A 19,020-nucleotide genomic window follows, 5' to 3' on the forward strand; every position below is an offset into this window, starting at 1 on the left:
AATAGCAATTGTCTGATATAAGGAAAAACTCCACATTTATTAAAGCTGATTGCTTTTGGATGTTCCCGGCGATCGCACCAGGAACGATGCTTTAAGCTCCGTTTCGCTTGTATTATTATACGAAACCGCTTAATGCACTTGTGGCGATCGAAAATTGTTGAATGTTTATCTTTTGAAAGTCAGGCAAATTAAATAGACAGGCGACTCCGGTTGTTAACTCATAGATATTATCATTTAGGTGCGACATAAAAAGTTTTCAGAAGTTGTGAAGCGACTGATCAGTTCTCGGAAAGAAGCCTTTCTTGGACATACACGAAAACACACACACATACACACAAGCACGCACATTTTCGCTTTTATATTTATAAACTAGCAAGGGGTACCCGGCGTTGCCCAGGTATTTTTCGGGGTATGTGAAAAAAACCCGGAAATGTAAAAAAAAAAAACAGGTGCCCGTGAAAAAAAAAACGAAGCCTTCACGATGCGCAGTTGGAAAATAGTAAAGTGTTAAAAAAAAAACAGGTGCGCGTTTTTGATTGACGTGACGGCGATAGGTATTCAGCAGTTACGATTTTGTGCAGGACAGTTTAGAATGAGGTGAATAAATCGGTTTGTTTGTTTTTAAAAACCCGCTCCCTGTTTATTAGGAGGAGCGAAATGAAAGCTACAATCTGATATGACGAATTCGACATTGAACAAACGTTACTTAGCTCTCTTGAGACAACTGGCTTTCGGCCTGTGATTAGAGTCGAGTTTCGCTTTTTTTTATACCGAAAACCGAATGTAACGCGTGCCGATGCGGGAAATGTGGAATAATTAACGTTTGAAAGTCAATAAAATTAAATAGACAGGCGAGCTCCATGGGTAACTCTGAGATATTACAATTTATAGATGATATAAAAAGTTTTAAGAAGTTGTGAAGCGAGCAAGCGCTTCTCTGAAAGAAGCCTTTTGTGGACATCGAGGAAAAGCGTACATACATACACACATGCATTTTCGCTTTTATATATATAGATGATTATCATCATATTTGGTTTAACGTCGATTTTACTTGCTGGCATTCTATTTGTATAATACAGTATTTCGATTTAGTTGTAGAATACAGTATGTAGATGTAGGTGTCAGAAGAGAATAGTTTTAGTTGTTCTTAATACTGAATTTCTGCTTTTCTTGATAGTTGTTCTCCATCTTTACAAAATACACCTAAAGAAAGTCGAAGATTATATCTTGTCAAACTCAGGAATCTTTCTGTTGAGTTTGTGGCGTAGTGGATAAAGTACTTGATAAAATTCAGTTGTAAGTTACACTCTTCTGAAGGTTGAAGGTTCGATCCTCAGCATTAGTGACCCTCAAAATAGAATTGTGAATTACTTAGAACTTCTACCCAGTCATAGCTGATGGAACTATAGACCCCCCCCCCCGAGCAGCAGCAGATTCACAAGTTTGACAGAAAGATTACAGAGTTTAACAGGATACACTTGAATATAATTAATTAAACTGAAGACGATAATATTAATAACCAAACTGCCTTATTGATTTGAATTCAACATCCATAAATTAATCTGAAACATCAATTTATGAAGTTTATTGCTAAAACCTTATGGATTTAACTCTACATGTGTTAGAATTCTCACAGTATCAGCATTTTAAATTTCTTACAATGCTTGTTGTTGACATCTCAGGAGACAATGGAGTTCTGTGTCTTAGATTAGTCCATTGACAAATTGCAGTATCTGATATCACTATGAAAGTCTATCCTGGATTGACTAGTTCTGTTGCATATGCTACAGATGTGTGGGGTGCCTTAAATAAGTTTTCAGGCTTTTTCGTATGGGCACTTTTATTGAGAGTACACGCATGAAATTCTAGTCCCCTTCAAAGTAATCTCCTCTGGCTGCAATGCACTTGTACCATTCTAACAACTTCTGAAAAGCCTCATGGAAGTACTCTTATATGAGCATGTGAATGGCCCTTGTCAGAGCCTCTTTCATCTCCTCAATTGTTTCATAACGACAGCCTCTAAAGTTTTCCTTGAGTTTAGGGAATAACCAAAAGTCACAAGGAGCAAGGTCTGGACTATGAGGAGGGTGAGGAACTGTCTTGATGGCTATCTTGGTCAAATAGTCTTAGATACCGATGGAATTGTGGACTGGTATGTTATGACAATCTTCCACATCTTCAGTTCTTTGTGAATAATTGTGTGTACATTTTCCACACTGACATCAAACTGTGCACTTATTGTCTCTATTGGCACACCATGATCCGTATTCATGAATTCTTTATTTGGCCAATCAACTCTGGTGTTGACTTCCTTATTCTGCCCACACCTCGCATCATCCCTCACACTCCTTGCCTTCCTTGAATCTCTTAGGTACCTTGTAGATCATGTGGTTGCGAGAACTCTGTTGCAGCCCTCTTCAGCAATTGGGGTCCTTAGCCATGGATTCCCAGCCTGTTGGGTCGATGTTATCTGCTCTCATGTCTCGCTTGCAGATAGATATCCTTGTAATGTAAGACAGATTTTCCTACCGGTCAGGAGTCGGTTGCAAGCCTGGCATAAATAATGCCCTTTAGGATCATCTCATCATCCATTCACTTAGTATGACCAAGCCACTAGAGTTATCATCGGATGAGTAGAGTGAACATGTTTGTGTGTTTGTCTAATGAAGGATGGTTTGGTTTGAGATTTGGCCCTGCTAGGTAATTCCTAATTTTAATATTAATAAATAAGCAATCTCCATCTTTTGAGACCACAGAAATAAAGTTATATCACTGGTAAATGATCACATATATATTGCATGTTATGGACCTATAAATCAGATAGAAAACAAGGGAAGATAGAGCTATTAAGGAAGGGAAGAAAGAGAGAGAATAAGAATAAGAATGAATTGAAAGTGAAATCCAAACATGTAACAAGTAATTTATTTTATTACTAAATATTTTTCTTTTCTTTTTTTTATTGTAACAAATGCTCTTTTTATAATTATGCTAATTTGCTTTTATCTAAATTTTTTAGTCAAGTAAAACAACTAAATATTGATGGGAAGCAAAACGTAAAAAAAATAGAAAAATATTTTACAATAAAAAGGACTGTTTTACTTTCAAAGTCGAATAAAATAAATGCACTCAACTGTTTTTTTTTTTCTTAACACCAGGTGTAGGTGTATGCTTATGAAAAAAATAAAAAGTATTTTAGAAAATTCATTTCATTGAAACAAAAATAGTATGAAACGTATCTAATGTTTTTCCCCCCTTGAAACACATTTACACATTATTTTATATACTGCACTTAAAACATTTTACTAAAAGAAAAATGCAGAAAAAAATGTGAGTTTGACATAGGAGTTGATAGAATAAAACTTTAAACAAAAAATGTTTCATTTGCTGATAATTTCAAACATCAGCATTTGGCAACCAATAATTTTTAGTTTTATTGATAAAAAATAGAATAGTTTTCTTTCAAATAAGTCTTTGTGTAAATGTTAAAAAAAAAAAAGAAGAATATTAAAAAAATTGTATTGATAAAAAATGAGAAAATAATTGAAATATTTAATTTTTCTTCACATCACAGATTAAGTATTAATTGTTGAGAAAAATAACCTTTATTAACCACATGAAAAACTAAGCTGTCGACTTTTTACTCTAAGTCACCCAGCGTGGATTATTGCTGCAGGTTGAAAAATGAATACTATCCGGAAGATTTCTACTCAAAAATTCTTGACATTCTTTTACATTTGAATGTAATGCACATGACACTACAAACAAGACTATTAGAAGAAAACGGTCATAAACATAAGGATTTTTTTATGTATTATATAATTATTTTTGTATTATACTACACATTCCCTGCTGCAACCCTGTTCCCTCTGGAATATATGATCTACTTGGATTAGATCTGCTGTCTACTCGCCGAAATGTAACAGTTGATTACAGATGATTCATGCTCCACCGCTGTGCTTAAATACCACCCTATGCTATGACTGAACAAACCAAATCTGCGACAATATACATTCACATTAGACCCTTTGCATAATCACACTGGTGTTTGCTGTGAGATATATCGGCGATCTCCTTTTACGTTGTGTTTCTAAATGTGCTGCCTGAGAATTGTGTGAATAAGCATGTATCACTGTTACATTTTTGAAATTCTGTATTTTCCAACTGTCATGATATTCCTAAGTTTTATGCATCATTTAATTAGCTTAATAGCCTCTGTCTATTGCTAACGGTTTTATGACCATCTATATATATAAAAGCGAAAATGTATGTGTGTATGTATGTACGCTTTTCCTCGATGTCCACAAAAGGCTTCTTTCAGAGAAGCGCTTGCTCGCTTCACAACTTCTTAAAACTTTTTATATCATCTATAAATTGTAATATCTCAGAGTTACCCACGGAGCTCGCCTGTCTATTTAATTTTATTGACTTTCAAACGTTAATTATTCCACATTTCCCACATCAGCACGCGTTACATTCGGTTTTCGGTATAAAAAAAAGCGAAACTCGACTCTAAGCACAGGCCAAAAGCCAGTTGTCTCAAGAGAGCTAAGTAACGTTTGTTCAATGTTGACTTCGTCATATCAGACTGTAGCTTTCATTTCGCTCCTCCTAATAAACAGGGAGTGGATTTTTAAAAACAAACAAACCGATTTATTAACCTCATTCTAAACTATCCCGCACAAAATCGTAACTGCTGAATACCTATCGCCGTCACGTCAATCAAAAACGCGCACCTGTTTTTTTTTTAAACACTTTACTATTTTCCAACTGCGCATCGTGAAGGCTTCGAGTTTTTTTCACATACCCCGAAAAACACCCAGGCAACGCCGGGTACCCCTCGCTAGTGGGGAAAAATGCCGGGTACCCCTCGCTAAAGGGGGAAAAATGCCTTAAGACTACATAAGCCAAAAAGAAGAGAGTAAAGTATTATAAGGAAGATTTTAAATAAATTTAATTACTGAAAACCTAAACTTGGCGGGTCCTTGACGCAGTGGTTAGAATACTGGGAATACTGTATGATGTAATGTCCCCATGAAAGTGTCATATTCTCAAAATAATGTAAATTGATCAAGTAGTTTTATTTTTAACTAAGAAAATCAAATTTTATCAGTAAGCAGAAAGGAACTGTCTTGTGTTGCCATATTGAAGAAATAAGGGCAGATAACTCCACAATAATTTAAACTTACAAGCTCAGCCTTGTAGTGCCTATATTTCTCATTAAGTCGTTCAAAAACGTTTTTTTTTATTTTTAATGAAAATAAAACTACTTGATTAATTTACATATATTTTGGAATATGATATTTTTATTCCATCATGGGTACATACATCATGAAGATTTTCTTGTATTTTTGTTTTTTAATATAGGGGCAATTCTAGACAACCACTCAAAAATGTATTATTAGTTTGTATCCCATAAGAATGACATTGACTGAGGTGGACATGCCAAACATGTATCTCATGCTAACCCAACAACAATTGAGTTGACATAATTCTGTGAGAAGAATGAAGGATGGCTTAGTCCCTCAAAACTTATATGTTGAACTTGTCACCATCTGTAGACAAATTATCAAACCCATACCTTTAAAGATAAGAGAAAAATAAGCTCATATCATTAATAAAATAAATTCTTCAACAGTAATCCAACTACTGCTATCAGGTAAATAATTGTTTACATTAAATCTTATACTAGTTATTGAAATTATTTGCATAGCATAATACTATTTAAAATAATTTCTAAAATGTACTTGCAATTTTATTTTGGTATTTTGCTATAAGTAGCCTTAAAGACAAAAATTGCTAATGGCAGCTAGCTTTATAAGTATTCATTATTCTGTTCTACTTTGTATTTTTTATTCATTTACTAACTCATTACTTATTGGAGATATATTAACAAAAAATGTTGTTACATGTCTCATTTGCACCCCCTGAATTTCTGCCCAGGACTGACAATCCATATATATGTGTCCAAGGTATCTCCAATTTTATCAAGAACCTTGATCCCAGCAAAGCAATTAGCTCTGACAACATTCCAATTATTATATTGAAACTACAACCAGAACTAGCTCCAATACGAACAAAGTTGTTCAATCACTGCCTTAAGGAAAGATGCTTTTCAACACTTTGGAAAATCTCGACAACCTATTGAAATGCCCAGTATTTAAAAACACAGGGCATAAGTTTTCTGCATCTCAATACAGACCTATGTCTGCTGTGCTTCATGAGTAAATTGCTAGTCTGTGATAAATAGAGAAGTTGTCAACCTACTCAGCAATATGCAATGAGATTTCCATTCTGAGAAATCAACTGCGGATGTACTGACAGTAATATCACGCAGGATTATGGAATCAATAAATAAAGGCTTAATTTCTGGAGCAATAGCTCTTGACATATCTAAGACATTTAACTGGGTCTGGCAAAAAGGTCTACTTCATAAGGTTTCCAGCTATGGAATAGCTGGAAATTTCCTCCCAACCCTCGAATCCTTTCTCTCTGATAGGTCTATTCAAGTGGTTGTTGATGAGCAGACATATGAAGCTCATAGTATTAACTCTGGCATGCTTCAGAGATCCATTCTGGGCCCAACTCTCTTTCTGATCTTCACCGACGACCTCCCAAATCACATTCTTCATTCATTCGTCAACATCTATGCAGACGATACTACCATCTATAGCAACACTTCAAAGGCCGATAAAGATCAGGATCTAGCAGATGCTATCTCTTCTGATTTGAAGTGTGCAGTATAATGGGTGGTTACTTTTAATGCATCAAAAACCAAACTTCTGCCTTTTCACCAGTAATACTTAGATGCCTGTTTTGCCCCCCTAGAAATGAATGGCTCTCGCCTTGATAAAGCATCCAGCATCAACAATCTTCTGGGACTGACCTTTACCTCTGACCTTAAAAGGAAGACCTACATCAGATCTGTTGCCAAAATCTTTGGAAAGATGGTAGAATTGTTATACCGCTTCAGAAAGTACCTATGTTTTCTGTAGCTTTCCCCTATGAACTGAAACTGCTACTTTGACTCTTCTATCTTCTAAAATAAAAATTTTCTGCCATTTTTTTCAATGTGACTAAAACATTGAAACTTTCCCTTCTGCACACATCTCCCTTTATTATCCAGATTTAATGTGGTTATCAGAAGTCTGTCTTATAGACTCACCTTGTACATCTGTCGTATTATTCTCATATTTATCTCCATGTCTTCAACTCTCACTGGTTAAGTTATATTTTCATACATCACCAAATTGTATATACAAATTAAACATTTATTTTTATCTTACTTGCTTCATTTTGTTCACTAGAGTTGTATGTATGAAGCTGGAATATCACAATATATCAAGGAAATATCTCCCTTAAATTTTTTTTTAATGTGATTAGCAATAGTTTTATTTATTTATTTTTTTATAACTACCTTATTTAAAACAGTTTTGTTATCCTATCGATTTGCCAGTTTTTAATAGTATAGTATAAATTGGTTAGAAAGGAATTCATTTTTTAAACACTTTTTCACATGATTAAAACCGATGCCTTTTTACAATAAAGCAAAAAGCATTCTGGGGGATTTAGTTACCTAATTACATTGTTTTTTTTTTTATGTAATCAACAAGTTTTTTTTTTCTTTGTCATTTTTATTCATTGTCATTTAGGAAAATGTAAATAAACAAAAATTTATAATTAAAATTTAAAAAATAAGCAAAACAAAAATAGATTTTAAAAGATTCCCAGGCAACGCTGAGTAGGTACAGTTGGTTGATAATGAAATTAACTTGAACTTTATGAAAAGAGTTAGTAAATGGCTACACTTTTGATTGTTTACATGGGGCAAATTTAAGTTGCAATTGGCAAGAAAAGATAACTCTATTAAACTAAATCCTGATTTAGTTTTCAAAATGACTGCCCAACATCTTCAATTTGAAAGTTCAAAAAACTTCAAATATTACTTTCTACAAGTGTGCATAACATAAAATTAGAACTTTATGTACACTTGTTGCTATGAATTTTTATATTAAAAAGCACCAAATCTTGTTGATAACTTCTCTTCATTTTTATATAGATATAAAAAATTCCTTACAAGTGAAAATTCTTGTTTGAATTATAAAAATGAATTCTTTTTTCAATATAAAATAGCAGTTATTAAAATCCTCTAAATTATTTTGTTTCCTTATTACATTATAAATAGGTTAATAAAAATATCAACAAAATTTTTTTTTTTTTAAAGAAAATAATGAGCATAAGAAAAATAACATCAATTTATTTGATGCTTATTTCTATTACAACACAAGTGAAATATGATAGTTTGAAATTAAGTAACAGGAAAAATTCTGAATAGACTTACTTATCGGTGAAAATATTACAGAAAATTATCCAGTAGAATTTTCAATTACGGAAAATTATCCAGTAGAATTTTCAATTACAGAAAATTATCCAGTAGAATTTTCAATTACAGAAAATTATCCAGTAGAATTTTCAATTACAGAAAATTATCCAGTAGAATTTTCAATTACAGAAAATTATCCAGTAGAATTTTCAATTACGGAAAATTATCCAGTAGAATTTTCAATTACAGAAAATTATCCAGTAGAATTTTCAATTACGGAAAATTATCCAGTAGAATTTTCAATTACAGAAAATTATCCAGTAGAATTTTCAATTACAGAAAATTATCCAGTAGAATTTTCAATTACGGAAAATTATCCAGTAGAATTTTCAATTACAGAAAATTATCCAGTAGAATTTTCAATTACAGAAAATTATCCAGTAGAATTTTCAATTACAGAAAATTATCCAGTAGAATTTTCAATTACAGAAAATTATCCAGTAGAATTTTCAATTACGGAAAATTATCCAGTAGAATTTTCAATTACAGAAAATTATCCAGTAGAATTTTCAATTACAGAAAATTATCCAGTAGAATTTTCAATTACGGAAAATTATCCAGTAGAATTTTCAATTACGGAAAATTATCCAGTAGAATTTTCAATTACGGAAAATTATCCAGTAGAATTTTTAATTAAAAAAAAATTGAATTAATTTACTATTCAGAGTCCACAAGCTCTGAATGGCATTTGTGCGGAGCCAAGTTTATTGTAAAAGATTATCTTCTTTCTGATATGAAGATAACACTCTAGTTTGTTCCTTTTTACTTGTTTCCCCACGAAGGCAGAATTAGACACAAGGTTTGTTCAGAGTTTGTGGACTAAATAGTAAATCACTTTTTTTTTTTTTAAATTAAAATTCTATTTACTTATTTTCCGTAATCTTTGATGTACACTAATATTTTTCAAAAGTATAATTAAGAATGATTGTGATCGTTTGTTAATAATGATAATGTGTGGTTCTTGTCCAGAATTCCTCCTAAACAAAAAATAAATAAGAATCTGTATGATGTATGTGTTCATGACAAAATGAAAATATCACTTTCCAAAAAACTATGTAAATTGACCAAATAGTTTTTATTTTTGTAAAGAAAATTATTTTTAAGCAATTAATGAGAATTCATAAATCTAGTAAGTATGAACTAAGTTAATTTATTTCTCTCGTTTTTTTTTCTCCCCCACCCCCACCCCTCCAAATAGAGTGAAATAGTTACTCCTTTCATGCTCATAAAATTTGATTTTCTTATTTAAAACTAAAACTACTTGATCAATTTATGTAATCTTTGGAATATGATATTTTTGTTTCTTCACAAGTGCGTACATCATAAAGATTTTTATTTTTGTTTTTAAATATAGGGAGAATTCTGGACAAGAACTAAATGTGTAAATATCGAATTTTGTTTGTAATCATATTTGGAATATTGTAAGAAAATGCTGCTGATATTATTTTTCCCTGCCACAATGTGAATTTAGGTTTTTTGGTACCAAGTAGAAGTAAATGAGGAAATTTTAACTTATTTGGAAACAGTTTTTTCCTCAAAACTTTTGAATCCTCCTATTTTTAATAAATAATATTAAAAATATGATGATTCAGATTTTTTGAGATGAGGATTGATTATTTGTACTACTGTCCTAATTTTGAATGTTATTCTCATATTTCTCAATGTAACTGCCAACCTTCAAGAACATTTTGTTGAACTTGGGAATCTATATGGAATTTCAAACAGTACCCTTTATTTAATCCATGGGAGTAACTTGCTTTCATTCTGTCAGCCATAACCAGGTAAAAATCTTGAATAATTCATAATTGTATTGTTAGTAAACCCCACACTGAAGATTGAGCCAGAAGACTCACTTAATACTGATTATTTTTTTTATTTTTTTACATAGGCGGCACCACTTATCAAGGCCGATATGCCACTCAAGGATAAGGGTTAAAGAGTGTACAGTAGTCAAAAGGACAATATAGTAATCGATAGTAATGGAAGTTCGCTAAATTTGTTAACTTAAGTGGAAAAGCTCATCAGAAACTTATTACTTAACACTTTTATTCGTTGCATTATAGATAATCCTCTAAGAGACAGTTTTCTGGCTGACAAAAATGTGAACTACTATGAATTGAATATTTGAAATTCCGGACAGACTTTCAAATTTGATAAGATGCATCTGAAGAAGGCCGGAGATTGCATCAGCAGAAATCTTGTGAAAATAACATCCAAGATAAGGAGAGTAGTCTGAATAATTTAAATAATACATAATATGATATTTTATCAAGTTATATTGACTAATGCGTCTCCAATTATCTTATGACAATTACCAAACTAAACACATACTTATGACAAGTAAGCTACACACACAAAAAAAAAAAACAAAAAAACGTTTGTTTCATTTCCATGGGAAATCATCAGGCTAATTACACAAACTTGCGAGACATTATTTTAGAATTGCTTTTATAACTAATCAATGCTAACTCTAACTTTTAAGCAATCAGACGCCTTGCTTTTTTACTTCTTCACTCCCTATTTATTTCTATTCAGCTAATGTGGATTCTTTACTTTTAAGTAAAGCAAATAAACAAAAAGTGACCATACTCTGATTCGAGAAAAGCTAAGAAAATTAGTTTATCACATTTTTCTTGTTAACTATCACCATCTTAAATTAATTTTAGAATTATGATCTTAACACAGTATAGACATTATTATTATTATTATTATTTCATAAGTATGTATTGAAACACACCTAACAATACATAAGAAAATGGATAGATATTGTCTTGCTAGTGAATTTTTGGGCGGTTGTCAAAAATTACCCCTATACTGAAAAAATATAGAAATATCTTTGATGTACATCTATCCATCATGGATTGAAAAGATCATATTCTAAAAATTATGTAAATTGATCAATTACTTTTTTTTATTATTTTAAAAAAAAATCGTTTTTTTTTGTTGTTTTTTTGTTTTTTTTAAACAAATTTTAAAAATTAATGGAAAATTGTAGCCATTACAAGGTTAATTTTGATCTCTATATTCTGGAGAGGTTGTTAAGGTGGGGATAACCAGTATTGAATTTTACCTTTTTAGAAATAAGTATTATTAATGTTATCTTTTCAAAAATGTTCCTTTTTAGATATTTTCACAAAAGTTTTAATTATTTTAAATGTTGCATTTCCAAAATTCTACTGTAGAACAAAATTCTGGGTAGTTTGATTTGTCTCCTTTTATTTATTCAATAGGACAGAGTGAGATACTCCGTCCTTGCTTCCTCATAAAATTAGATTTTTTTTTAAAGTTAAAACCAAAGCTACTTGATTAATTTACATGATTTTTGCAATATCACATTTTCATTCTGTAACTGGTACATATATTATAAAGATTTTTATATATTTTTGTTTATAATATATAAGGGGAATTCTGGATAATCACCAATTTTTGTAAATGTTTTCTGAACCAAACTGTATAAATATGTAAATATTCTTTTTATTTGCAGTGACACCTGAACACTTGACGACGATGGCCAGTCAGCAAGGAAGTTTGGCAGCAAGCACCACTTGGTGCAATCCTATAATTCCTTTATGTGCAAAGATGGCTGGTGGCTTACCTGGCGGAGAAAGTAGTATCTCTAAGGAGCAGTTGAAGCCTTTGACCACTGGATCTGTTACCAGCAGCAGCAACAGTCTCTCTGTGGTGTCGTCACAGGGGAAATACGCTTTACCTGTGGCCAGTACTTGTGCCCTAACAACCACAACATTATCATCATCAGTAACATCAGTGCGTAACCAATCTCCAAAATCAAATATTGGGAAAAATCTAACGCTAACAGAATCGTTTGATACAAATCAGCCGATTTGCCACCACGCGCTGTCTACTTTGACTTTCCCGGCATTGTCCAATGATTTAGACAAAGCCGGACTCTCCCATGAATTGTCTAAATTAGCAGAAAGCAAGAGCGCAGATTTTTCCAGTTGTGGTAATGAAAAACTCAACTCTCTAATAAACACAGACACAACCACAACGCTTTTATATCCGATAAGTAGAACGTATTCCGCTTGGAAAAGTAATGCTACCTTATCACACCTGTTGCCCTCCGATGTTAGTGATCACATCAACAAATCGATTGTGAGCGAAGAATTTAGTCAACGCAAAATGCAGGTAGACTGCAATAACGGACTAAATGGTGGCATCTTTTTGTCTCAGCCTGGTGAAACAAAAGAGATTGAAATCTCTGTGTGCGGCTCAATAAAGGATACCTCTTCACCAAGCGTGTCGGATAAATGCACGGTGATGGAAAAGACTACAGTACAAGTGACGGTGGCAGATTTGAGCAACATCCCCAGTGGCGGGTTGTCTGCGATTCTCTCCTCCAACAGCGCTACTATAGATCCTTGTCTTGCTTCTAGCAGCGTCAGCAGTAGTAGTAGCACCAACAATAATAGCACTTGTACAGCAAGTATTGCACCTATATGCACTATCAACTCTCTGAAATCGGTGGGAAATATGAGCTGCCAAGATTCAGCGAAAGGGTCCAACATTACTAGCATTTATACAAAACGGTCCAGCTCGACAGCTGTAAGCACGGTTAACTGTTTACCACACTTGTATGCACCCGATCTGCCGTTACCAAAGAGACTCACTGAATCGGTTCAGCGCTTGGTGAAGCCCATTCCGTCAAGTGATCACTCTCTACCTCGCGTCCGCAAATCTCCTGTCAGCAGCTCCATCCGGCAGCAGACGGCCAGCACCTCCACGTCCCCCCGTTCTAGTCCACATCACGGCAAGCACACATCTCTGGGGTCGCCACGGGCACAGTCCGTGGTTGATCACATCCTCACTTCATCACATGCCTCTATTTCTTCTCTCAGTTCATCACTTTCTTCTAGTCAGAACTCTTGGTCAATTCCCCCTCACACAAGCCCCACCCAGTTATCAACTATGCATAATATCACACAGAGTTTACCACCTCCACAGGTTAGCTTTGTCAACTCTACCATGGCACACATCACCTCGAGTGACCATCATCACTTCCCCCAGGTCCACACTGGAGAGAACTTAGTAACTCAGGCTTCCATATCCGCAGCTTCTGCGAGCATGATTTTTGGAGCCAATCGGCTTAGCCTATCTAATTTGGAGGCTCAACAACTGACTGTAGACTTTGTCGAAGACAAAGCTGCAGACGGATCTGAGCGACTTCCAAATTCCTTCGATGTGCCTATAAGTCTCAACACGACTCAGGTCCTGCCACAACACCTCTTTTCAACCAATACGTCAACACTGTCGGCGACGACACCAAAGGTGTTGACGGCTGTTGTCTCGGATTCTCAACATGGTGACTTAAGTAGAAAATTTGATCCACTAGTTGATGACCAACTGGTCAGTTTTATCCCTTCATCGGCCAGCAAAGGCAGCATTACCTCCTCCTCCTCCTCCTCCTCCACTAACACCTATACCACCACCACTACCCCGACCCCATCTTCACACACTGCTGATATGATCCATGGCACGTCTGTCTCATTTGTAGACAGTGTTGGTTCCACCAATATTGCCATCACATCAATTGAGGCTACTAGCCCATCTTACGTTACTGCCGTAACCAATCAAGTTAACTTGATTACAGCCACACTGGCTGGTCAGTCGTCGACATTAGCCGTGTTGACGAATGAGCCGCAACAATTAAGTAATTCTTGTGTTGTTAGTCAAAGCGTGTGTCTAAACTTGGAAAATGCAGGGCTTCAAAGTGGTGCTATTAACTCTGATTCTAGTAGTAATAATAATAGTAATACGTTAAGTGGGGAAACACATAATAATGATGATAACAATGATATTAGAAATAATAAAAATATAGCAGTGCCCTCTAGTGATAATTTAAATAACTTCTTAATTCAACAAAACATCTCTAGTTTACAAGGAGAGGTTTGTTCCAGTCAGGCTTCTCAGCCCATCACTGAACAACCCATTTCTTCTTCTACATCAATAAATACAGTTGCAACATCATCAATAACCACAACTTCTACATCTGGTGGGGCTGACCAGGCCCTGCTAAAAATCAGTCAGAGTGAAGGTGTATATTCAACTGTTCAGGATAATGGTAAGAGAGCTATTGAAAAATCTTCAGATAAAAGTGGTAAGCGTTTGCGAATGGAAGAATGTGAGAAGACATCTGATAATAGTCCAGTGGAAACGAGCTGTTCTTCAATTAGTGTGACAAGCGCAAGTGATTCGGATAGTGCCATGACGTGCCTGGAGGTGGCCGCACCGGTGCTAGGAGGAGCTTCGGTCCAGGAGTCATCATCGTCTACCTTAGGTAGCACAGTTCTCACGGGAGATGCAGTGCACACCAGCATGGAAGTGGACTCGTTGAACCATGCTGTTGCGGCAGTCGACAGTGGTCAGACCGAAACCACCAATGCGTCCCACCTCAACCCTGAGTACCTTCAGTTACCCAAGCCTGCAAGCTTGGGTAACGGCAAGCCACATTCTTCGTCAGAACATTCTCTCAGGGAAAGTGACACTGACACCAACAGAGCAGTAATCAATGCAAGTAGTGAGGCTGACGACAATGTTGATCATGAGTTGACAAATTTGAGTACAACTCTTGACAGCGGCATGCAAACTGCACCGTTGCACGTGACGGGTCATGTTCCATCACAACAAACGGCTGCATCAGCAGCTAACACACATGTCATGAGTGCCACCATCTCCTCAACTACCTATACCACCACCACCACCACCACCACCACCACAAAGACTTCAGAAAATAAATCTATATTTTGTAATGACATACAAAATGTAGATGCTTCAACGGCAACTCTGACGCTTGTTGATGGTGTTTGTGTTAATGACTGTCAGCACGGAGGAGAGCAACAGTCATCGACAACAGATACACCTGTGCAAATGGATGGCATTGAGTACAGTGTGACATTATCAGATAAGGTATTGGCTAGCAACAATGCAAATATTTCTCAGGCAGCAGTTACGAGTGTTGAGGTCGATGCCAGTCTGACAGAAACTGATAAAAAGGAAAACTTAGTCTCTGAAAACTGTATTCCAAGTTTGGACTCTATCAACAACCAGGAAACACTAGAGAAGAATAGTGCCACAAAACCAAATGCGTCTGGCATCAAAGTAGAAACTCCAGATTTCAAAGAGACTCTTCATGAAACCAAGCGACGAGGCAGGCCGATTGTAGATCGTAATGTTTCAAGTAGTAAGTTATCTTTTTTCTTTACTCATTTTGGAAAAAATTGATTGTAAAAAAAAATATATTAATTTTTCAATTTTGATCTGATTTTATCCTGTATTTGTAATTATATATATATATATATATATATATATATATATATATATATATATATGATGAGAATAATGAAAATAGTATTCCAACGAAATAGAGAAATATAAAAGGAACAAACCAAGTTATGTGTTCATCAACTTTTCGTTTTTATTTTGAGACTTTCTCTGGATGAATGAAATTAAGAAAATAAAACACTAGTACAAATATTTGAAAATATTTTTTGAAGTAATGAAATGTATGACCCTGTTACATTTCAGAAACGGAAAAAGTCATTGGAAATTCAAGGGGGGGGGCTTCCTTTTTATTTATTTATATATCTATATATATATATGTGTGTGTGTGTGTGCGTGTGTTGTAATGGTTTCTTTTGAAAAACAAATTACTAACTGAAAAACCTTGATCTTTGGAACTTTGAGAACTATATATGCTCTGGAATCAAAAAAAGACATTTCATTGAGCTTGTATTTTTGCTAACTTCATATAAAAGTTTTTTTTTAAATATAAAAAACTTTAATTATAAAATATTCTGTTAATCCATTATGATTGGTATATACAAACTGATTAACGTTTCAAGTAAATGATCAATCTATATACACAGCGTGCCAAATTATTAATGAGATAACATTTTTTTACCAGTTTCAGAAACTTACCGGTAGTTTTGTATCAAAAGCTTCAGAAACGTTGACAATGCTGAGCTTCGCGTACTGTGAAATTTTTGTACTGTTCCGCACAATATAAACAACTTGCCATCGTAATTGCTGAATCCACGGTATTTGAGGTGTGTCAAATTATTAACAAGGCAGTTTTGTCAATAAAATGGGTTGTAAAGGTGGCTTCAGTAGTTCTGAAAAGAGTACTATTATAGAACAGCTAGCAAAATGTAAAACTACCCTCGAAATATCGAAAATGATAGAAAGGTACCATCAAACTCTGAAGAACTTTGTCAAGGACCCTACAAAGGTACGTAAGAGGGCTGATAAAGGTAAATCTAGAGTTATTTCACACTGTTCTCTACTCCAAATTAAACGTGAAGTTGTTAAGAACCCTGGGCAGACAAGTCAAGAAGTCTTTGACTAAGCCGGATTGAAGAATGTCTCAAAAAGTACTTGATGTCGCCTTCTGAAAGAAGTGGCAAAGTCTGTTAAGCCTGTGACAAAGCCTCCATTAAAGCAACATCACATACAAAACCGATTGAAATGGGCAGAGGGAAACATGAAAACGGATTTTTCCAAAGTTTTGTTCATGGATGAAGTACGTGTCACTCTTGATGGCCCAGATGGCTGGAGCAAGGGATGGATCCTAGATGGATGACATTGTCGTCAGCGTTTAAGGCGGCAACAAGGTGCTGGTGGGATAATGATTTGGGTTGAGATTATTGGAGGTATTTTAGTTGATCCATGGAGAGTTCCAGAAGGCGTAAAATTGATGTCAAATGCTTACATAGCTTTTCTGAAGGAGCACTTTGAACCATGGCTGAAGAAGCAACGGTTGACGTTCCAAAGAACTGTTATTTTTATGCAGGATAATGCTCCCTAGCATGCAGCAAACAAAAGCAAAGACTATTAACAGCAACTGGGGTTCTCTGGGCTACTGAAGATGGAGTGGCCTGTGAAGTCACCAGATTTTAATCCAATTGAGAACCTTTGTAATATCATGAAGCGACGCTTCTATGCAAGTAGACTCCAATTTAAGAGCAAAAATGAGTTGTGGGATGCTCTCCAAGAGGTATCACAAGGAATAACTGTTGATGAAATCAGAAATTTGACTAAATCTGTGGACCAACGTCTTTTACAAGTCATTCATAAAAAAGGATCGCATATCCCCTACTAATTATGTCAACGTAGAAATTGCTATGTAGTTATTGTGTTCTAAGCATTTTTCCTACTTCATTTAATGTTTGAAAATTATTTCAATAAACAAGTTATAGGTATATCGTGTTTTTTCGCAACCTTGTTAATAACTTGACACACTGAAATTAATAGATATTCCTATCTTCTGCCATAATTTCACTAATACTGCTTTAAACAATTTTATTTTCTGACTGGAGTAGCTGAATAGTATTGTAAGCACTTTCTCCAAGTTTCATAGATTTTTATTCACTTGTTCCTTAAATATTTAAAAAAAAAAATGTAAACTCGTGAATAATTTGATACGCAGAGAGAGAGAGAGAGTAAGAGAGAGCGTGTGTGTATATATATATATATATGTGTGTGTGTGAATTTTTGTGTGTGAATTTTATTTACCTCTCTTTTACGGTAGAAATATGTAACATAGGGTTGGGATCAGCAGACAAGAGGAAGTGCACTCTACCCTATAAAAAAACAACTTAACAGCCATGTCGACATTAACTGGTAGGGTCACCTCAGGCAATTAACAATAAAGTAACTCCATCTCAAAATGCAGAAAAGTAAAACTCTGGTAGAGTCAACCTCTTAAGACTGCACCGAAGCATAATTCAGCCTGACAGAAGAAAGATCACTCACTTTAAAGTGAACCAGATTCTACCAGAATAATTGTCAGTGACATATCTTTGAATATCTTTGACAGTTATGATTTTGAATATGTTTGACAGTTTATAAGTCCTTGCCTCTCTCCTTTTCTCCACTAAAGTGATTTTAAAAACAACTTTATTTGGATATATGAAGTTAAAGTATCAGTCATAGATTATCATTATAACATCCAACTCTATAATACTGTAATATAGTGAATGTGTCTTACTAGCTAGGCTGTTCATACCAAGACTGGATTATAATATACTTTTTTCTCTATAATAAATGAGAGGTCAGATTCACAAATACTTCAAAACCATACTAAAAATGGTAAAAACTGAAAAATAAAGCTTGCACAAGTGAAGTTAGGATTTAGAAATGATTCATATTAAGCTTCTATTTGAGGGTATTTCTTTGTTGTTGTTTTTTTAATTCTTGAAACTTGTACATTTTATTCATTATTCACCTGTCTGACATTGTGATGAAATTTTTAGGATCAAGAAGAGAATAAGGACTTGAAACGACATGAGCCGAAGAGAAAAACAAAAGGATGGGTTCGGTCAACACCAGTTTGATCTCGACCTTCGCACACACAGTTTATGTTAACAAATATAAAATGATCAACTTGTTCAAATTTTCACAATTGTTTTGCTGATTTTCGGGACCAAGATTTATTTTTATATTGAGTTTTTTTTTTTTTAAATATATATTTATAAAAATTTAAACCAAACTTTTTATTCAAGGAAAAACTCACTAAAGCAAACATTTTAATGGCAGGAATTTTTCCAGTCCACAGTATTTTATTTTAGAAGGAACAAGCTCCCTAAAATGAGGTACTCTGGATTGATAGTTTTATTTTTAAAAAA

The 19,020-nt window shown here is 34.4% G+C and overlaps 1 protein-coding gene across 5 annotated transcripts in view; it reads left to right on the forward strand.

The window, feature by feature from the left end:
* Positions 1-19,020, forward strand: part of LOC145279834 (uncharacterized) — a 192,612-nt gene that overhangs the window by 133,941 nt on the left and 39,651 nt on the right. For all 5 annotated transcript variants that reach the window (XR_013868465.1, XR_013868466.1, XM_080131264.1 and 2 more), the window contains one exon: positions 11,865-15,578. Coding sequence is in view for 3 of the 5 variants with exons in the window: in XM_080131264.1 (XP_079987390.1) it covers positions 11,865-15,578 (3,714 nt within the window). In the remaining 2 variants the exon portion in view is untranslated. The remainder of the gene's footprint in view (positions 1-11,864; positions 15,579-19,020) is intronic.

The sequence above is a fragment of the Euprymna scolopes genome, chromosome 7 (assembly GCF_053919585.1).
Source record: "Euprymna scolopes isolate OS-2025 chromosome 7, ASM5391958v1, whole genome shotgun sequence".
Classification (NCBI taxonomy): Eukaryota; Metazoa; Mollusca; class Cephalopoda; order Sepiida; family Sepiolidae; genus Euprymna; species Euprymna scolopes.